Source organism: Danaus plexippus, chromosome 27 (genome assembly GCF_018135715.1).
Source record: "Danaus plexippus chromosome 27, MEX_DaPlex, whole genome shotgun sequence".
NCBI classification, from domain to species: Eukaryota; Metazoa; Arthropoda; class Insecta; order Lepidoptera; family Nymphalidae; genus Danaus; species Danaus plexippus.
Genome location: NC_083555.1, coordinates 4631067 through 4658546, shown reverse-complemented (window position 1 = coordinate 4658546; position 27480 = coordinate 4631067). Strand labels below are relative to the sequence as shown.

The 27480-nt window shown below is 31.0% G+C and overlaps 1 protein-coding gene across 4 annotated transcripts in view; it reads left to right on the top strand.

Annotated features, from left to right (window-relative positions):
- LOC116775581 (hemicentin-1) overlaps nucleotides 1-27242 on the top strand; it is a 249666-nt gene extending 222424 nt beyond the window's left edge. For 2 of the 4 annotated variants that reach the window (XM_061525171.1, XM_061525172.1), the window contains exons 6-25: nucleotides 229-375; nucleotides 4015-4172; nucleotides 11543-11560; nucleotides 12409-12559; nucleotides 12783-12894; nucleotides 13811-13989; nucleotides 14508-14684; nucleotides 14933-15073; nucleotides 15175-15283; nucleotides 15487-15644; nucleotides 15835-15893; nucleotides 15983-16150; nucleotides 16320-16446; nucleotides 16563-16647; nucleotides 16976-17178; nucleotides 18052-18134; nucleotides 18462-18636; nucleotides 19452-19586; nucleotides 22674-22768; nucleotides 26131-27242. In XM_061525171.1, coding sequence (XP_061381155.1) covers nucleotides 229-375; nucleotides 4015-4172; nucleotides 11543-11560; nucleotides 12409-12559; nucleotides 12783-12894; nucleotides 13811-13989; nucleotides 14508-14684; nucleotides 14933-15073; nucleotides 15175-15283; nucleotides 15487-15644; nucleotides 15835-15893; nucleotides 15983-16150; nucleotides 16320-16446; nucleotides 16563-16647; nucleotides 16976-17178; nucleotides 18052-18134; nucleotides 18462-18636; nucleotides 19452-19586; nucleotides 22674-22768; nucleotides 26131-26298 — 2648 coding nt within the window. In that variant the 3' untranslated portion in view covers nucleotides 26299-27242. Of the gene's footprint in view, nucleotides 1-228; nucleotides 376-4014; nucleotides 4173-11542; nucleotides 11561-12408; nucleotides 12560-12782; nucleotides 12895-13810; nucleotides 13990-14507; nucleotides 14685-14932; nucleotides 15074-15174; nucleotides 15284-15486; nucleotides 15645-15834; nucleotides 15894-15982; nucleotides 16151-16319; nucleotides 16447-16562; nucleotides 16648-16975; nucleotides 17179-18051; nucleotides 18135-18461; nucleotides 18637-19451; nucleotides 19587-19877; nucleotides 19912-21108; nucleotides 21801-22242; nucleotides 22336-22673; nucleotides 22769-23011; nucleotides 24200-24300; nucleotides 25022-25346; nucleotides 25385-26130 lie in introns of all 4 variants that reach the window. The other 2 variants (XM_061525174.1, XM_061525173.1) reach the window with 2 other exon arrangements.
- The last annotated feature ends 238 nt before the right edge of the window (nucleotides 27243-27480 follow it).

Genomic DNA, 27480 nt, shown 5'->3' with positions numbered 1-27480 from the left:
TGTTGGCATTGTTCAGTCTACCAAACACACACAAATAGGACTAAGAGTTTTACTTTATAATAAAAAATCATTATTGTGGTAGTATATTTAATCTTTGATTGCACACATACACATCCATTTAAATATTAGACTGTTCCCGAAAACAAAATATGTTGTTATATATATTTTCGATATAATAAAGGATATTAAAAATGCTTTGTATCTAATACAAATATATTTTTGTTCCAGCCCAAACCATCACCGATCAATCATCGATAAAACATGTACTACCACTGACTGTGACACGAGCGGAGTTAGCTGGTGAACTCACTTGTAATGTGACCTCTGCTGCTATGGACAAGGCAGTGTTGAGAAAGGTTTTGTTGGATGTCAGAGGTTAGTATGAGATTTATATGTTTTTTTTTATTATTAATTATATTATATTTGGTTCAATATTTCACAAGCAATACAAGTTTTGTCTAGAGAGATATAATTTTGGTAAAATATTTACGGTATGACCACATTTTAATTCCTATATGTTGATAGTCATACAGTGCAAGTAGTATATATTAATTGACCACTTTGAACTTTAATATTTCTGTTTAAATGAAAGTAATATTTTTGGGGTTACTACGCGTATTTTATTAATCCTACAACTACATACTCCCGAGGTTTCGGTTACTTTGCAGCAACCTGATCACATCTCGTCTGTCCGTGATCACGGTTGCTGCAAAGTAAGCGAAACGTTAGGAGTATTATTCGTTTTTAAAATAATAAAATACGCTCAGTAATCCGAAAAATATTAGTTTCATTTAAATGAATACTCGCGAAAGTCTTAGACCTCATTATTAATATTTGTCATAATAAATCACCTCGAGTGTCATGTAAAATTTAATATAAAATTATGTATATTCCCATTTTTCACGTTTCAATAAAATCATTGTTAATCAAACGTCTTATAATGAAAATTGTCATTTAAGTTTGGACATAATGAATATACTCTCTTAACAAAAATACCTGATCGAAAACCGAATAAATATAATCTCCAGGTCATTATTATAACATAATTTGACATTTAAAAACCTTTTAACTCGAGAGAAACATTTTCAACAATCACTCGCAAAACAAAAATGTTAGAACGACATAAACGTTTCTTATCCGCTTTTCTCAAAAAGCAAGTGAAATTTTAAGTTTTTCCTCAGTTTAATTTTGTGAAAGAATAAATTTTCATTAAGAATCTTCCTTGATACCGTTTAATTAATGTCTGTAATTATCCTCGGACTGTGATAAGGACAACTTTACCATAATATTTTTTGTACTATGATTGACATTTATTACAAGATACTTTTCGTTTTTAAAACTCATTTATATAAAGGCTATATATTTTATTATATTGAGTAATCAATTTAACATAAAGTTGTATTTCAGACAAATGTATGTATTTTTGTAAATTGTTGAACAACAACTCAAACAAACTTAGCTAGCAGTTGATTTTGATCAACAAGATTTATTTTTAAAGTTACAAGGTAAATTGGATTTCTTAATAAAAATGTTAAGTGAAAGTAATATTTAGATTTTAATAAAAATTTAATATCCGTGGATTTATTAAATAATATGAAATGAAGGGGATATTTGCGCTTGTTTGTAATACTATACATTTCATATCTATAGATTTTCTGATTAACAAGTATCTATTCACTTCAAACAGTCAATTTATCTCTTCGACGGTGCCATTGCGTGTACTATCGACCCCGATATTGCAAGGTGGTGAAATTTCCAGCCCCTTCAGTGATGGGCTGATATCGATGATTCGCTTTGATTTAAAGGATAGGCCACAAATTATTTAAAGCAACTAAAAGATTTAAAAATTTATAACTGTTTAATGTATAAAGTTTGATGTATAAAAATTTTTTTTGTTGTTTTCAATACAACGATATAATATGTGACATTGGCATTAAAAACGTAATTGCCATATTTTTGACGTGCAAAACTGGATATGCGTTAGTCATATATCTTTTATGGTTCAATTTACATAATTTGAGATTTTTTATTCCATTTCATTGAATTTCTACTATAATTAAACATTTTATAAACTATCGACGCACGACCAACACCATCTGTCTTGCCACTTATTAGCAATACGGCTGGCAATTTATCGGGCGGGCTCAGAAAATTGCTCTTACACTCCAACCAAGTTAAGCGATGGCTTAATGTGCCCTTCTGTATTAAATACATGCTACATATAAATTTAAAGCATGCACGAATGCATGATATTGATTACCTTTAAAATCAATTATAAACCAAATTCTGACTCTAGTTGTAAATGAAATAGTATTTATAATTTCTCCTCATATTATTTACAAGAATAATAAATATACGCTTATTGTCGCATAGTATAAATTATAAGCCATCTCCAATAAATACAATTCAGTATGGCATTAGTTAAGTTTAGCGATCACTTACTGTAAACACATTGATATATTGACAATTCTCGATTTATAAGCCGAAACAACTATTTATATTGACAGGGATGTACTTTAAGAATAAAATAAAATAATAACATAGAGAATATCAAAAATATATATGGATATTGATCTATTATTTTAAATTTTAATACACGACTTTTACGGTTGAAAAATATTTTTATATTGATATTGGAATTTACTAATTGATTTACTTCTCTATGTGAAAACCGTTACAGACATTTTTCAAATGTTTTTCATCATATATACGATTTTTTTAATAGTATTATGGGTTATTTTGATGACTGATTCACCTGACTTGAATATTCGGTCATTAAGAACAAGACGAAAGGGTGTTTAGGTGATAGAAATGATATTCTTCATTATATTATATTTTGAATATCGTGAGCGACAAACTACACCCCTGTATTACTGATAAATGGGGCGGTCAAAACCCCTTACAGCGTAAATAATGGGCCAATCATCACATTCGATGGTATAGCTTGTGTTCCAAAATATGAGAGGTGGCGGTTTAAAATTCATCTACTTTAAGCATAAATTTATCTTAGTGTAGCGTAAGGTAGACTCACAATAGTAACTCTAACAAAGCTAACATATTTCATTCACCAATTAAACAGCACGAGCACCTTTTGTTTTTGAAAATTTAAAGATAATCAGTATAAGGAATAAGTTTTGACTAAAGTTATTAAATTGTAGCACGTTTATGTTAGTATATTATAGCAGGCGATTTAAAATTAAAACCGATGGAAATTATAAGACCATCAGGTTTGATAGTATCCAAAGGAACCACTTTATATACGAAGTGATTTATATGTAATAGAATTATTGATTGAAATATAAATAAGACTAAAGTTTTATATAGTTTGAAAAACATTTCACATTTGAATGAAATAAGAATAAAGTATTTGAAAAGCTTACGATGTAGAGTTGTGTGATAACATAATAATAAAATTTGATATCCACTTAAATAAAAGAAATAATGTCACAAAATAAATGAAAGTTACGATTTTTTCTTTGATAATAACTCGGTAATAAAATACGATATATCCTGAATCGTCAAAACAATGCAATTATTTTTCCATTACGATCTCACTAATAAGCTATTTTCTTTAGTTATATGTTTTTATACGACAAATATAACGGGGTTAAGGATTATTTTATTATGGATCCGATGTAACGGTCGCTATTTATTGGTTATTATATGAAAACATGTTTTTGTTTGTATCGTAAAATGTCATTTCAAACCAACTACCAAATAGATGAGTATTTATTAGACATTGAAGCTGATATGGTATAAATTATGTTGGGATTTGATCATATCGTTTTTACGATACCAATTAATAATAAACTAAATATACGTATTCCGTCACAAAAATAATTTAAACATTTCAGCATTTTTAATATGGCATTTAATCAATGTTAAATGATCCGTGAGTTAGCTTCAGTTACGAGATAATTTTTGTAACGAATAATTTCAAAAACAACACTTAAAAATATTTTTTGGACGATACCATTCGATTTCTCAATTAAAATTGAGTTTTATTTGTTGCAGTACCGCCAAATAAGATCTCTATATCTGGAGTAGGCGAGCATGCTACCCAAGGTACGCTTCTGACGTTGATGTGTACGGTGTCCGGAGCTCGACCAGCGGCGAGGATTGATTGGTTTAATGGCACACACCAACTTAGTCCAAAACAACAAAATATTCAAGTAAGTATACATAGGAGTAGAATATTTGTCAATCATCATCAACCTATTGGTGCCCACTGCTGAGCAAAGGCCTATTCTTATGTGGATAAAGTTAGAGCATTAATCACCACGCTTGCTTAAAGAGAATTGGCAATTTCAAACTTATACTTTTAAATTATAAATCCAGGTTTCCCCACGATGTTTTCCTTCACTGTCTGTCAGTGGTATCTAAATTCTCTTAGAAAGTACATATGACTAATAAAAATTCACATTGGTACTTGCCAGGTTTCAAACCCGCTCCCATACGTCATACGCGAGAGGCAGACATTTAACCTCCTGGCCACCACGATTCTGATGATTTGCCAATACCTCATCGAAATATATACGCCAATGACTATAGTACTAAAGAAATTAATCCAAAGATATGTTAAAAATTAAATAAATAGTCATGAAAAAAAATTTTGAAACGTCTCCGGTTTTCTTTCTAAGGAATAATCATAATTCTCAGAAATAGCAAAGTTATGTCAAACTTGAAGTAGGCGTCTGTACCTGTGTAATTAATAATTTTCAATCAGCACTTTAAATGTTAAAAGTTTCTCTAAGTAACACAAACGCATTTCAAATAATTAATTTAGGGTCCGGCACCGAAAGCTACGGAACCGTGTAATATAATTTGGATCTATTGATTAAAATACTTTTCCCCTTTGTAAGTAAAAATTAGAATTGTTTCATTCTCTTGCGAAGTTATTGGACTTAAAATCTTAGGGTGATTTGCTAAAAAAAAATTATGCTCTAAACTCTTTTGGTGTTTAGGAAGAAGGCTTGATCTAAATACATGTTTTATTGTTATAACTCCTAATGAGAAGAATAAAGTATATTTACATATTCATATTTACAAAAAAATACCATTCTATCAAAATAAACCTATAAAACATTGAACATTTCTGTTCAAAACATTTCTATCTTTATGAACTCTTAAGAATTTCGAAAAATATTTAACATTAAAAAATATAATTCAATAAATTCCTTCTTCAATAAAATAAACGTTCAGCAATTACACCCGGAGGTATTAACAAAAGCCTTTCTGCGTAGTTGTAATTTCAAATGACTCCGTCGGCCCCATTTAAAAGGTAGCACCTTTAACACAAACGAACGAAAAGTATAGAGTATTTATTATACTTCCATTTGTTCGAAAACCTTCACAGGCTTTGTTGTTTGGATACCTTAATTAGCTGAAAAGATCTGTGTTCAATTTTTTGAAATATTTTTTGTTGAAGTCAAGAAAGAATTATGTTGAAATAACTATAAAACTTGTCATATATTATAACCACTTAGTTCACACATGTGTCATTTTTTCTCCATGAAGGCTAACTTGAATCCAGTGTTAGAATTTCTAGATAGCTTTAATCTTCTTAATTGATATATAAATTCTCACAACAATTGTTAGGTAATCTTAAAGGGGAGTTTTAAAATATATTTGAAATCTCCGATGGTAACTCATCAAAAACAAGACAAAATCGAATGTCACTTAACTAGTTTCAGGTTATATTTAGTAATATAAATCTTTTATAATAGTGTCGATCATAAACCTCAATGTCGTAAATATAACAAAACTTACCCAAAATATTATAAAACCAGTCCAGAACTCTCCCCCTACAAAGCCTCCGTCATCTCATAACTCCTATTCAATAACACTCACCAATGAAACGTCACACTTCGTTTTTACTTTTCCTATTTCTTTTCTGTATAACTTCACTTTGTACTGACCGGATTCGTTCGCTTGGTTTCAGCTCCAATAATTTATAGCAAACTTTTTAATAAAAAAAACTTCTCGTGATTAATTTCTGTTACAGCCCATGTCGTTAAAGTAGTTAATGAAATGATTTTTAAGATTAACGATCTAGATTTCTGTAAAATGTTCTTTTTCGTATATAGTCCTTATGATATAAATAACAAAAGTTACACGAACCAAAGAATTCTGTTAGTTGTAGTCATCCTTCACTGTCATTTCCAACTTCAGGGTATTTAAGAGAAAATTTCTATAGGGTTCCGTATCTCAAAGGTTTTAAAACCTCTCTAAGCCTGTTAAAACTGTCTGTCCATCAACATTTAAGCAACCAGTCCAATATCGATGGCATTGTAATGCAAATAGTATCGTGTATCTTATATTCAGAATATTAATTACACTTCTTTATTAAAATATTTAATATTGAATCTCGCAGTACAAGGTTTCAGAGCCGTTTTTCTATGTAACACAATACTTAGACTTGTGCAATTCGCATCAGGTTTCCAGTTAGTTAAGAACTTTTAATTCATTTTATTATTAAATCCTTCCGCTAAGTTTTGTTTATTTTCTTGCACTTTTAAAGTATAATTAATTTTATTCATTAATTCCCAGAATTCAACCAAGCTTATCTGTTGTGTGTATGAAGTAAAATACAATTATCTTGGTTTGGAACTCATCATTTATATGAAACTATTTAATGAAAACCTCACAAGGCTAATATTTATTAATGAAGATAAACAGATTTATCATTCCAGACGTCAGTAACAACATAGATTTAGCAAATTACTGATCAAAGTGGGCAATGTTCAAAGTAATGTTTAAGTTATCACACAAATCCGCATAAAGAAATATATTTCTATGATTACACATTAATAAATAGGAAAAAAATTTATTAACATACATATATAAAATAGATTGAAACTAACGGATTCCAATCCAATCGGAGCTGTGGTTCTTCCGAGAAAAAAAATACACTAACAGACTGATCGTGGTGTTGCAAATACGTGCGCCTTATACTGTAGATAATTAGAGCCTTAGTACAGCTTTTATAAGTGTAGTTGTAAAATACATTTCATTAAGTAATACTATTAATTAATGAGTCAGTTTAGACAGTTTAGACAAATATCGAAAGAAATGACATTTCTGTAAAAAAGATATCTCGATTAAAACTGCATAACAATTTATATATTTTTATATTTTTTTGATTATTACGATGTTTTTTTTTAATTTTATATTTTTTCTAGGCGAATAAATAACTTTGCAGCTCATATAAATTAATGACACATATTTTTTTATTTTTTAATATATATCTAAGTTACCTTAACATTCTCACTATTTCTATTATATCCAAGAGAATAGCATAGTTTGGATAAACTTCTGTGCAATTATTTTAATAGAGGACATCTCACAAACTGCGGGCCATTTTTCATTCTTTCATTTACTCGAGACTGAGCGTTTTACTGCATACAATTCACAAGATGTAGCGTTTTAAACGTCCATATAATTATAGAGAAAAATATTAATGTTAGAAAATTGATAGAATGTATAGAAATTTAATAAAAATATCAATTATTTAATAAAATATTAAAACATAATATTGTAACTGTACTAAAATGTTACAAAGTTTTCAGTTGTCTATTCCTTATAACTTGCACTAAATCAGACGTGGTTTTTATATGAAATTCGGGGATGATAGCATCCGGTTTTTGTTCTTACATGTTTCTGTGCTCTATCACTCAATATTACCGCTTGATTTGAATCATCTGTTTGATATATCCCCGGCGTTATTTGGGTCCCAGATAATGATTTGTCATTAAAGTATTTTTTATTTCAATTTAATACAATGATTCTGAGGTTTGATAAAAACACAGTCGAAAGAGGAGCTTATACATGGGGTGGGATTAAAGGTGCATAGTTTTAAAGTTAACCTAACCTAGTAAAATCACAGAATAATTTTATATAATAAAAATAATAGAATGTTTAATCTATCCAAACAACCAAGTTTTATTTATGACCATAGTTATAACATTAAAAAGCGTAATAATATCGGCTTAAATGAATTATTTATTTAAACGCAATATGAGCAAATAAACGTGACACACAACACGTTGTCTTTAATTAAAAGCTAGGGAAATTAGATTCATACGTTGACTGGGAACGTGTTTACATTAAAATGATTGCTGGATGTGTCCCCGTAATTTAATACACGCTGTAGCGATTTGTAACATATTTATTACATTTATAAACCTTTACATTTAATTTACATATATTTTTTGTTGTATTAATTTTCATTAGACAACTGAATTTTATATACTTTGATGAGTATTTCAATATGGCTGACTATCAGAATACAGGATACCGATGTGTATACCAAAGAGACTAATTCCTATTAATATTAAAAAAGGGATATTTTTTGAGAATTTTTAGCTGTGTGTATGAGTATGTGTACTTATTACTCACTCACGCCAAAATTAGTTAACGGATTTTGATTAGGCTTTTTAGTTATGTCGCTTATATACATCTAAATAAGACGTAGGATATAATTTCCTCTAAGCCCCGTGAACGTACTACGCCGTGTAGTTCCCGTGGTATCAAGGCTTGATAATTGTATTGTGTATGACGTTTTGTGACCAAGACTATAACTGTCCTTGTCAGTTGATTACCTTATGTATTTATAGAATTCATACTTTATAGATTTTCATCTGAGTCTAATTTCTACGTTCACATGGACGAAGTAACGGGAAAAAGGTAGTAATAAGTAAGAAAACAATTTATTTTAATAAAGTATATGCATTAATTTAAAACCCACACAAAATAATTTTATTATTTAATACAAATATATCGCGTTTACAAATCTCCTTAATCTAAACTAAGCACATCAATATATCTTATAGCTGTTAATAGTATGAAACTGGGTCATTGCAATTTTTCATACTGTCACTAACTTCTCTGCAAGATGAGCTGATAGATATATGCTAATTCCTCCCTCCCATTCCCCCTCATTCCTCCCAGCTCTCCCCCTCTTTCTGGAAGCAAGGAAAGTAAGCATCATTAATCACCGGGCTTAAAAATTAATATCCCCGTATATAAATTGATGAGGTGTAAAGATTCATATACTTTATTTAATATGGATAAACGTTAAAGCGAAAGAAGAAGAGAATTTTATGAGTTTTATTATGAAATTATTAGTTATTAAAAAAAAGTATTTTTAAAATTTTATTCGAATATCTAGATGCTTTCAGATTGATTTCTAAACAAGCACTTAAACAAACAGACTCGATGCTCCCCAAACTCAGGGGAATGGCACTGAAATGTCGCTTTTGCAATGGTTTCCTTATCTGTTTTGTAGATACAAAGAATTCTACGATGCAAAATTTAGAATTGTGTACGAAGCAAGCTAAAAGGTGGAAGAAAATCAACAGTTCAATAATGAAAATATTTTATATTAAATTATCCTATTAACAAAATAAACACATAATTTTAAATTGATGTTACATTTAAGTTGTAAAATTCATGACTTTCTATTTTAATTATAGCCTAGTTACTCTTTTAAAAAAGACATCAGCTGAATCGAAATATTTATATTCTGTGTTATCAAATCTGAGGAATATTCAATAGTTTTTAGTTCAATTAATTAATTTACGCTGCCATTAGTATTAAAAGTACCTCCATTAACATTATTAAAAACGTCCAATATAACTTTGCTATAAAAAAATCTTTTGCAGCATTAATTAAAGAGATAAACCCTTAAACGTACATTTTCACCCTATCTAAATTAACAAGGGTGAAGTCGAAATAACTCATAGAAATAGCCTTTCTGTCCGAGCATTTAATTATGTCGAGTCTATTTTAAACGTTTCAAAACCATCTATTAATAAAATAACTGCTTGTTAATTGATTGCGTAGTTCTTAATAATAAAACGGAATAAAACATTGTTGAAAAAACATTCTGTAATCGAAAAAACTTGCTGCTTTTATTATATACAAATTTTCTTTTGTTATATTTACATTATCTTATAAAGTGATTTGAATTCCATAGATTTTAAATCGAATTTTCCACTGCTAACTCATTTGCTATCGACTCCATAATTCCCTCAAAGGAATTAGTAATAAATCAATATTATAGTTTATACTTTAATTGTTGTTAAAACTGCATCTTTAACTATTTGAATGTTTTAATGTTATTGAAGAGAAATATATAATAATTAAAAGTTCTTTGTCGTCATCTCTCTTATTACTATTTAATGGTATCACTTTCCTTATATTTATTATACCATTCTAAAGAAAATAAATTGTTTAAACAAAAAAAATAAGCCTCCGTAATATATTTCCACCCCTAAAGATAACGGATGAAATAAATTAAGTAAATTCATCAAAGGAGTCAAAAGAATTTTTAGCGACAAACAGCAACAGACGAGCCCGAATTTATAAAATGAAAAAGAAAAATATCAGGGAACGAACAATAAACAATGCACAAATTGATTTGACATTAAATCGAGCGGAAATGTAAGTTGAAAAAGAAATTAGAATAGTAAAAGTAAAAGCTAACGACGCGGAAAGCCCTGGGCTTGCGGATACAATTTTAAAAGAAAATTCAGAAATCCCGGGACTAAAGTTACGAAACAATATGAAGGAAACATTTGCTGCTTGGAAATACCTTGAAATGCAGCCTACTATATTAAGCGGATTAAGTATTAGTGATGCGACAACACAGTATATCGATACAGAGACGGTTTTATCGACCTTATGTTTGTGGGTGATTAACTTTAGAAAATAAATACAATTGTATTCACTGTTATTAACTACAGTACTAGCAATAAAAAGTAGTTCATTCATTATAATCAACGCACGCAGACAGACGCAGGGAAACCGTCATACCGTCTGTCCGTGACCACGGTTGCTGCAATGTAACCGGAACCTCGGGAGTATGTCATTAAAACTAATAATAAACACGTAGTAAATCCGAAAAATATTGGTTTTATTTAAAATAAGATATTCATTTGTGTTTACCTCCTTATATTAAAAACTATTCAGGTTTACATGAAGTTCTAAAGGCTTTATGTTTTTGTATAAATGTGTTGAAATATAAAATAAAACTGATAAATATAACGTTACGAATATCTATATCATATATTTGACATCCCTATAAAAGACGGTGAGAATTTAGCAAAAAGTTCCGTAAAGTAAATTCCAGACAATTAATTCATTAAAGTTGAGAAATTTTATAGAAACGTTGTGACAATAAAATTGTAAATAGGTTTTGTTTTAGGATTTATAAAAAAATATACATGTTTTAGACATTACGTGTTGAAAATATTGTTTTAATCATGAATATAGAAAAAATCTACTAAAAATATTTAAATCTCCGCATATTTTTAACGCCGCCTTATAAATTTTAAAAGCCAAGATTCCAAAGGTTAGTTTCTAGTCACGAAAGCGAACAATGAATTGCGATACTTTACTCATAAGACATTCACAAACACTAAACCTAGTAAAGAATATCTGTCGACAAAACCCTAGTATACTCGAAGGTTGATAATACATTATCGATTATTATAATATACTGATGCATATCCCCTTTATTTGTTTCATGTTAAACAAGCAGCAGAGGGAATCCGAATCGGTAAGTTTTTATTCAATATATAAATTCTTTTACTTATAAACAAATGAATATTTCTATAAAACGACACAATTTCCTATCTTATGTTTAAATTTTACTATTTTGAAGCTATAATTACATGTACAATTTTAATGATAAAGAAGAAATTGCCTTTATAATACATCCGTATCATAAATCACAACATAAATAATATGTTCCGAAATTTATATAGACACAGAAGAAACAATTAAAACGATCAAAGTCTGCCACAATTGATACAAAGTTTTCACGAGCATGAAACGACTTGGGAGTTACAAGAGCAATGAATTCCATACAAACAGACACGTCTTTTATTAGCAAAGTTATTTATACATTACATATTAATGGCTGAAATTATACTTATATCCATGGAATTTGAAACTGATTATAAGAAATGTTGAAATTATATTTGGTTTGTTAAATATATTATAGGATCGCCGCTAGGTTTCAGTTCAGCCTTTCAGAATATTTTTTCTAAAACGTTGTTACGTCGACGTCACTGCCAAGTGTTTAAGATTTACCGAAACTTTATAAAGACTGCCTGACAGTTACAGATTGTGAAGGGCCCTCAGGATATAACAATTAAAATTTTACAACACAGCTCAGTTAACTGTCGGCAGCATTAAACACAAACTCCTAAACAGTTTGATGGTTATAGATGTTAACGTATCTTAAATATATAAACTTATATTATGCATTCCCTTTAAAAAGATCGAGAAAATCAATACAGTAGCAAAAGTATTTTAAGTTTTTCATATTATATATAAAAACAGTAATATGATACAAGCTTTGCGTTTTTTTAATGTAAGCTAATTTTTATTTGTCACTTTAAGAGCGACACTACATTCGAAACTACGTCGAACCTGACATTTGAAGCAACGCGATTTGAGAATGGAAGAAAGTTTATTTGTCGTGCTATAAATGACGTGATGATTGAAACGAAGGAGCATCCTATACACGCCACGAGAGAGCTTGAAGTTTGGTGTAAGTTTATCATAAGATTGTAGTTATAATACAGGTATTAACAGACAGAAATAAACATATAAATCCAATGACTACTTTATACCTTTCATGTAATTGTTGTCTTAAGTTAAAAATCTGATTTGTTAATTACCTAACAAAACTAGAGCACTTTTATATAAATCAATAAATTATTATTAAACTACGTAATAACTGTATGATATACAATAATTATTAATAATTTCAGACCCGCCGTTAGTTCATGTAACGCCGCCGAACATTACAATCGTGGAGGGATCCAAGATTTTGTTGAAAAGCGAATATGAGAGCAATCCGTCTTCATTAATCGAAGTAATCTGGTGAGTTCCGCAGTTAGATCATGTTTGCTTTAATTAGTTTGGGTTGTTTTAAATTAATACTATTTATCAAGCTTATTTGTTTTATATATAAAACGTATTATATAATTATCTTATTAGTAACTGTTGGATAAGTGAAAAGTTATTTTATTATTTACCTAATATAGCCATCGACGTACCTGAAAGACAATTCACCTCGTTTCCTTCAGAAAGATATTTAAAATAACTATATTTAAAAGAATTCCTCTGTACCAAATTATATTGTCGATGTATGTCTTTAAGTTCAATGGTTAGAAACAAATTTCCAAAGTAATCTACTTAAATGTGTATGAGAATAAAGAATCCTATTTCTCGCTCGGTTGGGACGTAATATGTTAAGTTATTACAAATTAGGGTACCTTTAATAATGGGAGAACCTTTAAAATATCATAAAACTCTATTGTAATAGGGTGGCGAAGTTGGATGATAACCAAATTTTAAATCACTATTACTTTTGAGGATTTAAAACTGAGCTTGGAGAGGAGATATAAAAAAAATAATGATTAAGATAGTGTTCATAACTAATAGATAAATTAAATGTAAATCCTCAATATATACGCAGAGACGCTGTAAATCTTACACCTAACACGTAAGACGTATCAAATTTCAGACAGTGGAACCCTCTACGCATGTTTGTATCGCTCTTAAACGTTCATAAGCGTCTTACGAGATTCGTATTATTCAAGTTTGAAGAAAATGAGAGTTTAATGTAAAACGTAAGCTTCTACCCCTTCAGACTTTGGGCTGTATTACTCATTGTTACAAAATGTATCTTCATATTAAGCCTTACATAATTTAGTCGTTCTATTGTGGCACAGAATTGACTGGTTTATATGAAATTCAATTAAGTAAAGAAGTAAATTTATAACAAAAATTACAGGTACCGTGATGGTATGAAAGTCAATGTGAATAAAAGTCACTACCAAGGTGGCAATACCGACCAACACTCGCTCATCATCTTAGACGCCAATGGAGAAGATATGGGGAACTACACTGTCCTCCTTGCCAACGCTGTTGGGAATGGCACCACAAATGAGACTATCAGCGTCAATGTTTTATGTAAGTAACTTAACAACTTCACACTCCAAAGATGATGCTAAAGGCGCATTTTCATTGGTCGATAAGTCGGTAGTTAGCCCGATTACGGGGAGTACCCGCATGCGAGCTAACAACCAATGAAATCCACTGGTCGATAACTCGGTCGATTAAACGTGTGCAGGTGATATCCGCATTCCGGAATAACGGAATTCGCATGCGTTATAGAAATCACCCGCACCCCGTATGCGGGCTCTGACGACCAGTGAAAACGATAAACTCTTTGCGGGCCCTATGGCATGCGTTACAGAAATCTCCCGCACCCCGAATGCGGGCCTTATCGACCAATGAAAATGCGCCCTAAGAAATATTAATTTAATGGACAACGATATAAATTGTTTGTACACAAATATTTTTAGCTTCTTAAGTAAGTCATTTATTATTTTTATTTACTAAAATTAATGAAAACACCTAAAGACTAATAATTTTATGTGGTGAAACCTTAATAATAAAGTTATAATTAAAGCCAATGTTAATTTCAGACAAACCTCAAGTACGTCTTACAATGAGTTCTCCCAGCCCAATCCTAGAAAGAGAGCACAAGAACGTGACGCTGACCTGCGAGGTGGTTACCGGGAATCCTTCTATCCTGGATGAAGTTATTTGGTTTCTGGACGGAGAGGTTCTCAAACATCTGCCTGAATGTAATGATACCGATGGTAAGTTATTTGGTGATATTAATATGCTCTATTTTACTCAACACCGCGGAACATTTTATTTGAAATAAATAATATATTACAACAAGAATGTAACAAATCTTGCAGATGTATGTATGTATGGAATAAGATAAAAATTGTAAACCTTATAGTTACATAGTATATCAAAAAACTTGCTCATCTAAAAAGGTATAAGTTAAATTCAAACAAATGGTGTAAAGTTATGAATTGTTGTTCATTTTTTATTACAGCATTACTCTGCAATGAAGTAGACCCATCAATGTTACTCCTTCAAGATACAACAAAAAGTTTTCACGGAAACTACTCCTGCAAAGGAAAAAACTACGCAGGTTGGGGAAATGAGAGTGAAAAAACGGAACTTGTTGTTAACTGTGAGTATTATTTACAACTAAGTTAATGTTCATTATTTTCACTTTAAAAAAGTGATCATCAAATGGTATCGTCTCTTGGACTCATATTAAATCCATTCCAGATCCTCCCGGTCCAGCCAAATTAACTTACTCCCCATGGCAGGTTGTGAAGGGAAAGTCCCTAGTTCTTAGCTGCAAAATAGAAGAGAAGGGGCGACCAGAAACACATAGGTAAAATATAAACCTTACATATTTTGAGCGTGCTCTACATACATTAACATAAATCACTGTGCCAATAGGAAACTGTATTGAAAACGTAGGTAAGTTTTACAAATGAACATCATAAAATGAAGATTACATCAACTAAAATATATGAGCATAGTTAAAATATATATACTCATGTGTACACAAATTCCAACAAATCATCCATATAGATATCGTTGGTACCGCGGCGGACGTCCTGTGACTGACATCGTCTCCCAGAATTGGACGATAGACCCTGTAACTCTTGACCATCGGACTAACTTCTCTTGTCGTGGAATCAACGCTGGCGGAGAAGGAGAGGCAGCCTTTGTCAATATAGACGTATTGGGTGAGAGGCTTTCACTACATCTATTAGAATACTAGAATTAGAAAATTTCGTACTTATTCAAGCATTTTGTTAGCGCCGGACTTACAACTGTAAATCTAATTAGTTTTGGAAGTCGGAACTACTCATAAACGACTAAATAACTAATATGTAACAATAAAATATAATAACTTAAGTCCTTTTAATATCACAGCTCCTCCAAGCTTCAAATACGCAATGAACCACTACAGCGGTGCTTTATACAAATCACAGGTAATACTATAGTACTATATAATTAAAAACTTGATTATAATTTTTTTCAGCTTTCAATTCAACTAACCACAATATAAATTGTCTTCCAGAACATATCTCTATCATGTACTGTAGAGTGTGCTCCGCTGTGTAGTGTTGTGTGGCTCAAAGACGGACAGATTATTGACCCCGAGAAAACCGACAGATACTACGTCGAAGAACGAAAAATTGAACCTCAAGTTAATAGAAACGACTTCGAAGCTACTGAATCTACTTTGGTAGGAATTTAAATCATATAAAACAGAAAATTATAATTTCCTCCCCAGTAAAGACTTTTCTTACCATGTATGTATTATCTCAAATATCATTAATACAAAACTTATCATGATCTCGATGTGTCCAATCTCAACCTTCAACTTTCAACTTTCAACCCTCTCAAATCTCCAGCATTGGAACATGTCAGCGTGGTCAGGAGGCATGTTGTCTCGCGGTGACTCCGCCCGGTACACGTGTCGCTCCGGAAGGAACGCTGCCGGACCGCCAGTCAACAGTACCACCAAGTTTGCTGTTGAATGTGAGTATAACGAACTACCAAAATATTTCTCATGTATTTATCTTATGAGCCTGTTACAGAATATAAATATAAACTTATTTTTAATCCAATTTTAAAAATTACATTTTTTTTCACAGATGAACCGGAAAATATTACAGTTACACCGGAAGTGGTGTCGGTTGTGGAAAATGAAATACCAGCGAAGGTTGTATGTTCAGCCAAGTAAGTAATATACAGCTCCGCCATTCTACAGTTCCTACTTAATATAAGGAAAGCTTTTGCCAATTGCCATATAAAGCTTTAATTTACACACTTACTACTACACTTTTACACCTACAGGCTGCCAAACAACTGTTATAAATTGGATTTGATAAGGGAAAGTTATATAAATAGCAGAATAAACACTAGTGTTTTCAATTACTAACATACCTATATTTATACAAAAATTAAATCACAACAACCAACAATATGAAAGATCACATAAATTTTCCTTAACATGTAAACAAAATAGTAAAAGCATTTACTTTTAACCGTCCAAAATTTATCCCAGAGGGTTTCCAATGCCGAGCTACAGTTGGCGTCGTCTCACTCCTCACAAGTCCTCATCTCGTGATCACAACTCCTCACTGATTCTATCATCATCGAACGCTCTCCTCCTGGGGCCGGCGGCCCGACGACACGCTGGGCGCTACGTCTGTGAAGCTTACAACAGACACGGCTTCATTAACACTAGCGTGTTACTAGATGTCATGTGTGAGTTTATCATTATCTACATACCGATAAATTGACCCATCAGGATATCCCTGGAACCATGAGATTTAAAATTTGGTAGGAATATTCCTTTCGCCAAGTAGAGTTCAGGTAAGATTGGATTTTACGAAAAAACCTTTCAGGGGGTCTCGGGGGTGGGTGTTAACATTGAAAATTTTATTTAAATTTCTGTATTTTATGCAACACAAAGCCGGCGGGTAACGTCTAGTAAGTTTATATTAGCGAAGCACTATCATAGTTCATTACGTTTGTAACAGAATTGTGTTGTCCCTTTAGAATTTATGAAATATGGTGGGTTGGAAAGTATAGTAACATTTTTTTCAATAAATTGTTTGTTTTTGTTTTGTTTACACACAAAAATATATTGCACAAATAAGCTGAGATTATAAACACAACTAAAATATTCTGGCTTAACGGGCGTTTAAGGGATACGTTCAACAATCTCATTTTGAGACTTATTCTTCACGATCTTTTTTAATATGTTTAAATTCATATTATTTCGACCATTTCTATATTCAAGAAAGTACTCTCTTAATTGTAAAAAAATCACATTCATTGACAACTAACAAATAACGACCGAAAAAATTATCTGAATCTCCGTGTGGAAATATAAAAATGATGTATTTAAATGAATTGATATGATTATAAAAGCATATGACTTCAACTGATTCGTCATAACAATGAATTTTGGTGTGCTGCCAAATGTGACGCTACGAGATCATTTGAGTAGTTTTTCTCCTCTCATCACGGATGGATGGTGCGGTGATAGAAAATTGCTAGTCATAAACTATTATTTTATTTTACTGCGCTTTTCTCATCTTCACTTTATCTTTTTATGTATGTTTTTTATTACAGTTATTCCAGAATGTGGCATAAAACAGATCGAGTTGAATGGGGAGCAGGTGTTAGTGTGCACCGCCCACGCGAACCCGTCTGAGGTGACTATATAACTTAAATATACAATTGATTTTTAATACCGATATTAATAATATGTCAATACTGTTAGTTCGTGAAGTCACTAGATATAAATGGAAGATATGTAAACACCTTATACAATATAAATACTAATTTAGTTTACTTATAATTTGTTTGTAGAAAACAAAAAACGAAATATATAATTTTTTTATTTTTTAACATATTTTACTAATTTACACATAATATCATAGATAACTGTGTTACATTATGATAGTGTTTATCAAATAAGGCTTACATTTTGAGACAGAAATATTTAAAACAATATATACTATCATGAGTACTACTTTCAGGTATCATTTACATGGAAGCTGAAGAATGACAACGACAGTTTGACAGACGAGAAGATCTGGCAGAGAGGAACCCAGAGCTTCCTTCGTCTTCCAGCAGTCGAGGTCTACCGGACCTACCTCTGCAGAGCGAACAACAGCGTGGGCGCTTCCAGACCTTGCGAGAGAGATGTCATGGGTAACTACAACATATTAATATATATTAATTGTGTAACCGGGGAAGATGTTATATTAATTTTTAAAGTCCTACTCCAATAATTTGGAAATACTATTACATTATAGGAAGCTTATAAAATGTTACTCAAAAATTTAAGGTTTCTTGGAAGTATGATCTGTGTTAAGAAGGTGTTTAATTATCAAATAGATTTTTTTTTAAATTAGAAAATCTAACATCTATAATTGCATTGACATTTGCTTTAAAAGTTGAATGTTTCAGTCTAGTTTCATCTTCAGTCCTAAAGAATGACCCGATTACTTATTGATTATCCTACCATATTTGATGATCAAAAATGTTGTCTTTGAAATGTTACTAATTTTATTTATAATACTAGACTGTGCTTGGTTAAGGTTGTCCTTAAGTACATTATAATGATGATATTCTTTAAAACGTGAAGTGCTTCAAGTCTTTTAACTTCATACAAACATATTCAATTATTTTGTATTTTTCGTGCAGCGAACTTGGAAAGTTACAGTAAGTATAAAAAATAAAATGAGATTCACGTCAACAATAACATGAAAATGAAGTGTTATTTTTAATACAAAAACTAATTTTGTATTATAAAATTAAATAATTTTTGTGTTAATCAATATTAGTGAATTATGAAACAAAAACAATCTTAAACAGTGAAGCCATGAACTTTTGTGACCTTAAAAAATAATATTTTTAAATCTACTTCTCGGAATTTCCAACAAACTAACTCCATAAAATTAAAGAAATGATTCTATAAAATGACACACACTATAAGATGCTACAACTTATTCTATATATCCAAGGTACGAAAGTGTGGTGGAGAGATCAGCACAAGCTGATGTTGATTGGCGGTGCCGCCCTGGCGTTGCTCGTTCTCTTTGTCATTCTCTGTGCCATCATCATCTGTGTTTGCAGACGGATGAGAGCCAAATCTAAATGTGAGTTAGCAACTTGACCCTTATAGCGAAAACATTTTGTGTTGTTTTGCATTGAATTTGTTTATATTTTAGATTTGTTTTGTATAGAAATTAATTCACTAATTCGATTTTGTGATCAAATGTGCTTCTGTTGTTTTGATTCAAATAGTCTATCATGTTAAACATTCATTAATACACATTTTCGCTTGTTGTTAATCATTTCTGACATCATTGTTCGAATATTATATATTAACATAAATAATTTTGTTTTCGTGGTCGCTGCTGTAAACTAACACGGAATACTAAATACAGATAATAATCCAGTCGAGTTAGAAGAGCGGGAAAAGTGAGTATTTGCGATTTTTGAAATTAAATTAGATGAGAATGATATATATAAAAACTCTTTACTTTATATAATTTCAATGGAAACACACATATATTTTATGTAGGTGTATGTGTTAGTACCATTTAAGTTTTGGATGTTTCGAACTTGAAAACTTAAAAGATTAAGATCAAGTATTTATAAGTAGTCCAACTTATTAGTCAGCTTTAATCGTGTTTCCATTTTGAAGACGATATTTTATTTATTTATTATCTATATATATAAAATTATAATAAACATGGTAGACGTAAAATAGATTTACATACACAATCTATATATTTATATAAATCTATATATATGTATTCACACGTAATATAATAAAAATATTATAAGTATATGTATTTTATGATCAACTATTTCAGCACCCTTGGTCCGAGCAGATTCTTGGCACACATTGTCAATGCCACCCTCGAGGTCGCCCCTTATAGTAACGCAGTCGTTGACATAGGTCAAGGACGTACCAAGGTCACATATGTTGTGTTCGTGTGATTCAAATATGTATAAAGAATCATGTGACCCTTCCAAACTATTAAGCCGTCATAAAAAGTATAAAACTCGTAACAACACTATTGAGTCTTCTATTTCTTGATTTTGAATCTTGCGAATATAACGAGGTTTGGGTTTTCGGCTGTGATTTTGTTAATGCTTGGACCAACGGCATAGTATTAGTTAGGGCTTCTAGCTGCATGCGACACACATATTATATATTTAATCTTTTATCCTGTGTAGGTTCCTAACCGCCCTAACACCAGATGTTTTGAGACTGACAACAATAAACACTTCAGGTATACATACTAACATATCATTTTGAATTCTTCATAGTGGAGAATGCTTTCTTATATTTTCTGCTGTTTTCCATATTATTTTTGTGTGGGTAGTTTAGTAAAGCAAGTGTTTCTATCACTGCATGATAATGAAAGCATTCTTCTAGATTATAACACTATTATATTTCCACGTATTGTATGTTATTCATTTTGTTTTGTAACTGTTTATATTATTACTTTGTTTTATGTATTTACATGTATTTTATTCGTTATTTTATAGTATCGTGTTATCTGTGGTAATTTTCACATTTGATATCGAGACTCGATGTTTTTTATTTCTATTATATAATCATATCATCATCATATCCCTAACATGATTTATTCATTTCCTAAACAGTCCGGATGGTAGCTGTCTAAACGAAGTGTCCATAGCGCAATCTATAATATCACAAGCTTTACCCGCTTTGTCACCGCGTATCTTATCATTCAGTCCGAAATCTTCAGATAGAACTAGACTTGTAAACTCACAGAGTTATCCTCATAGCATAGAAATGACTGTCAAAGAAAGCTCCAATAAAATAGATCTAAATATTAATCAAGACGCAACAGAAAATGTCGAGACACCGAAAACGGAACCTAAAACAGATGTAGATAAGATCCAAACTGTAGTGACTCCAAATAAATGGCCTCTTAAACCTGGAGTTTTGGTGCACGTTAACGCAAACCATACACTTAGCCCTAAAAATCAAGCGAGATTACAAAATAGAATACAGAATGAGAGTAATGAAATAAGCAATCTTGGCCTATTGGAAAGGAAACCAAATATAGATGATAAAAGCCCACCAAAGACTGAATATTCAAAGAAAACTGGAAAACCAAAAAAACATTCACAAAAAGTAACTGGCATACTTAAAAATCTAAGACGCAAGAGTGATTCATCGGATGAAGAGAGTGGAAAATATAAAAAGATAAACAAAACAAACAAAAGAGCTGTAACATTAGTGACTCACAATAAAGGCTTTGGGCATAAGAGAAGTATTAGATCGTTCTTTCAAAGCGAAACGCCAAATGTGATAGTCACGGAAGGAGGTAGATATTTTGTTAAAAGCACTTTAAAATGCAAAATCTAAGTGTGAGATTATATTTTGAACATCACTTTTACTTTATCCTCGACACGATTTATATTTTATAACAATGTTATTAATTTTATTATTTGTACAAATCATTTCGATTTTATTTATCATTCAAATGTATAAATATCATCTCATACATATCACTACACACGACGTTTTGAACAACATTTTAAAATCAAGGCACATTGTTGCAATCTCATCATTTCTTCGATCATATGTTATAATAACGTAATCACAATTAAATAATTAACTAAAATAAAAAATAATAACATGTTATGTACATTACTTTAATGTATCATATGATCCGATTATGACGTATTGTTAGAAAATTATAATATTTATTCGCTTGCACGTTTTTTTTTTTTTGCAACGTGTTGATTTTTTTTGCATGTTTTTAGTCGTATCATTTAAAAGACCTGATAGAATAGCGAATGACAAAGTACCTATAAAAGCACCGAGAAACACAAGAAAACGGAAGAAACCCGGAGATAGTGAGTTTAAGCACGATTTTATTTATCGCTTTTGTAGCTTATATTATTCGCTTAAAAACAAGTAAGGCTATGATACAATTGGCATAGTTACCGTCCAAGACTTTGTATAATCTTCATACCTCTATCTTCAGTCCCAAATGAAGGTTAAAGATTCAAAATTGTTCACAATAGTCACATACTTAAATCTTATTTCCTAAGTCCTATAGCAGAAAAAGAATGTTAAAAAAATCAACCATAGATTTTTACTACAATGAGAAAATTATAATTATATTGTTGATCGAATCTCTAACCTTATTATTTAGATTTTGAATATCATATTAAGCAAAATCTCGTTCCAGGCCCAGCTACGAATGGCGTAGATAACGCGCCAATCACGGAACCCGGGCTGTACGAGAACTTGCCCTTCCACGGATTACAGCAACCTCCTAATAAGGTATGAGTGTTTCATGGTCGGATACATCTCTATAAACTAAGCAATGAATATAACACAAAACCACTTTGCAGTTTCTAGATAAAAAATTATGTTAAAGTATTCTCATTATACATTTCAAAGATTAAGATATATGTATGTTGAAACTCCAAAGAACTTTAATTTAAAAAATTATTTTTGCTTTATTTTTGTTGTTACCATAATTTATTTTAATTTTTTTTCATGTTTATTTGGCATGCTTAACAGCCTGTGCAAGCGATACAACCTAGAATTGTCGAAACTAACCAAAAAGCCACTAAAGGCATTCAGGCGCTACAAAAACAATTGTCAACCAACCCATCATTCACACCCCGTGTCGTTTGTCCGCCGTTCGTACAAAACGCAATCAGTTACCCGGTTACGTCGAATACTGAATTCCCAACTTACGGGATACCAGTTTTATCACCGATTCAACAAATGTACCCATTGCATCAAACTGTCTTATTAAACCCGTACTTACCACAAATGCAAACATCGTTTCTAAAACAATTTCCTAGAATAGATGAAGAGAAGTTCGAATCTGAAACAAAAAAATTTTGTTCCTTAAATACGAGGAATGTAAAAAATAAACCAAAGTTTCAATCTATGAGGATTGTTAGAAAGAGAAACATCGAAAGATTTTATCCAAATACAGAGTATGGTGAGAATTTTAACGAGATTAATAACAACATAAATGAGAATGATGATAAACTGGAATCCAGCGGTAACATCTATGAAAACTATCCCACACTATTGAAAGTTAATTCTGACATAAGCGGTGTGGAACAGTTTGAGAACTTAACTGATTCCATACAAATCTGTGAAGAAAGCAGCGATGGAATAAATGCATCAACATCTTCTTTAAATAGACCGGTGCCAGCTCCCAGAACTAAACTGACGCCGGTCACATCACCTGCAAAATCTGATCATGTCTACGTTAATCTTTCAATGCCACTCATAAACACAAGTTACATGCAATCATATGACGTCACTGATGGCCCGGTCAGGCCAACTAAGTCAGAAGAAAACGTTTCCAAACATATTCAAAGAAACCAAGCCAAAATAACACCGATGGTGCCAAAAAGAACGATAAGTCTAAAAAATATTCACGAACAGTGCGATAACGATCAGAACGCGATCAATGAGGAAAAAGAATTGACAAAACCGAATATCATCGGTGCAACACCTAAAAGAAATACTTCGATAATATTACCATCAACCTCACTAGTTAAATCTGTTGTCAATCAACTAAACGATCAAGGTATGAATAAGGTTGGGCTGCCGAAGAAGCAAGTCATATTACCAAACAAAACCTTACAAATACCCAAATTGTCTGAAAAACCAATACCAAAAAGAAATTTAGTCCAACGTAGCAATTCAGTCCAAATTTGTTCTAATAATAGTGATATCGCTCAGGTATAGACGCTTTGTATGTTTTCGTTTTTTTCTTTCATTTCATTATCATTTCATAATCATTTTGTGTCTAATAAACTAACAAACTAACATCTCATTTTCAGAATACTAATATACTACAACAACAATACCTTCAGAAAAGAAACCATTTTAGCAATATATCCAAAGGAAAAAACAAGAAAAACTTCCAAATACCCTTACAAAAACACCACAGCTTTTGCTACTTCCAGCCAATTAGAGTAGATAAAAGAATTCCGGTAGATCAAGAACTATCATATAACAACACAATAGGTCCAGTCATCTACCAGCATCCAGAAACTCAGTACTACACAAAAACATTAAATAGAACAAGAGAAAAAAACAGTCAGAAACTAAATCGCCTTAAAAAATCTGAAAGCTTACGTGAGAAACTGTCATGCGTCGGTGTTTACGATAATTACGAGAAACCAAATTACCCAGAACCAGATTACAACGAATCAGAACAAAAATCATACCTCCAGTTACTCAAAGGGAATTACATATCAAACTCCACAAGAAACCTAGCACCTGAATACAATTACAACACTAACTTCAATACGATGAACCCTAAAGAGGAGAGACCTAAACATAAGAAACTAGTGTACGCAGATTTAGCGTTAGGTAATCATAATTTAAAATTTAAGAATACAGTCAATTCAAATAGACATTTGTACGACACGTATACAATAGGTAACGAGTCTAAAGACAGTAACAGTAGTCATAAGAACGTGTCAAGTAGCCAAAGAAAAAGTAGTCAGCAGCGAAGCGACTACGCGACTCTTAAGTTCAATGAGATTGATGTTTAAGGTGAGTTACTAACCGTTTGATGTCCTTAACAACACGTAACACTATAACGTAATAAATTTTAAGTTATAGTCATTCAAATATATAAGTATTATCTGTTATTCAGCAAGTTTTCGATTACTTTTCAAAGGTATTTTATTTTTTTTATGATATTTCTTATTATACAAGTATCAGAACGTTTGTAAAGAAATGTCTCAAATATTATTTTCTAACTTAACACCTCGATGCCAGTAAAGCAATAATCCTTTAAATCTGAGACTTATTAATGCTTCTATAATCATTATTATAGCATGTCATGATGCCGTTACGGTTGTATTTCTGTTTTTAGGGAGGCTTTATGAAGAGCGACACGTACATTTTTTAAAGGTAATTTTAATAGTAATGGCTTCGCTTATATTTTATTGAATTAATCAAGTATATATGTATGTATGCCTTGTCGCTTCCTATATGATATATATGTAAATTTTATTAATCCATTTAAAGTGCTAATACGTCATGTGAAAAGTATTCAGTGATAAATAGAAGAAAACTCTGCTGAATAAGAGATTATCAAATGAAGTAAATGTATTGTTTTAATTAAAACAATTTAATATATTAATTTTTTAATTTATTTTATTATTCTTTAAGTATTTTTCTCTAACGATCATTAAAATCTTGTTTGTTATTTTCCATATTTATAAAAAATTAAGTATTCTTCATTAATATTTCAAAAGCACAAATCCGAAATATGCAACATTCAAATCAACTTTAGTATTGATACATAACGCTTTGGCTATAATTGTCAAGTATTATTCTAATGAAAACCCCTTTATATTTATTTATTTTGTTATTCCTGACATACAAATATATTTTTCTACACGTTTGACCTGCATTGAATTTGTTTATTATTTTTAACAGCTGGTTGGTTCCTTTGTAGTAATGAGTGTTCCGTTTCAACTGTTTTATATATAATGATTGATTTTATTTTATATTTTAGCGTACAGCAAAGAATACAATAACGATTTTGAAAGGAAAGATAACATGAAACGTCTGTTAGTTAGTAAAATTGCGATAATCGTACGTATTACTTTTACCACTCTCCTCTCATTTCTGCTGCTATCTCTGATTCACAGCCTTTCCTACCAGAAGATCAGTTTATTTACGCAGACGCCGATATGAAGGACTACGGGCCGATCAATTACAAAGCAGCATCAATATACGCTCAGATGAAGAAAGTCAAAGATCAGCAGAAATTACAGGAAATATACGAAAAAAACCATCCCGAGGAGGACATGTTGTGATTTGCAGCAGTAGTTTATTATATTGTTTTCTTAACAAAATAACAAACACATTAATATTATTATTAATTTAATTAACTTTATATGAAATCTATAATTTCGGTGCCGGATCAAAGTCAGTAAACAAGACTGTTTATTTGGAGGTTATCGAGGACTTGCTATGTAAATAAAATCCTATGCAACAAAATATAAAACAATAGTACGGTTTCAATTGTAATTAGCTCGAGGTATTCACCAATGAAGCGAGGGGAAAAAATAACTTGGAATCGTCCACCAATGATAGTTCTTAATTTTTATAAATATTTATGAAATGAGTGCTGTCATTGGTGGAAATTCCATCTCCTTCCTTGGCGAGTGCGTCCCAAGGCTTAATTTACTTATGGCAAGCTTCATAGTATAATGACACTGCTAGTTTTATTACCGTCCGTCCAAACGGTCTATAAACCTAGTGAGTTCAGACCCGTATCTGTAAAAATATTAGTATAAATCTCTTAAAATTATAAGTAGCGAAATGAGAATGTCTCGGGTAGATGTGTTCACTTGGCCCCTAGGAACAGCATTTACTTTTAAATCACTTGCTTTTATCGTTGTTGTTTTTTTTCTTGTTTTTATGATTAAACTTTCATTTTACACTAATGTACATATATTTTTAATTTCCTTTATTCTCGAATTGACATAATAATTACGTGATTTAGTAAAACCGAGCACACTGTAGACTAAGACTAAGACTTACAACGGATGGATTCGATGTTTATTTGTTTGAAACATTAAGTTTTTTCTTCACAAATAGAATTGAATTAAATGATTTTATATTTTTATATAGAATGTTCGTCCTTCTCTATTAAATCCGTTGTAAATAAAATTAAGAGAGTAACAACAGATTTTGTACATAATGTAACTTGTTAAAATATTGTCGGATAGTATTAATAAATAATTTATGGACTTTTCATATTGTTTCATTACGTAGCATATTCAATTATTTTAATAATTGATAAGAGTTAATATTATTTGTACAAAAACAGAAATAAAAGGGGAAGAATTTTTTTATTTCAAAAAAATTTACCTAATAGTAATTTATTTACTGATATCTAAGAAATTCGTATGTCTTTTTTTTAGGAAGTTTTTGCCTTTTTTATTATTTTGTAAATACATTATCCCAAAGTTCGGTTCCTATGCAGGATCTAT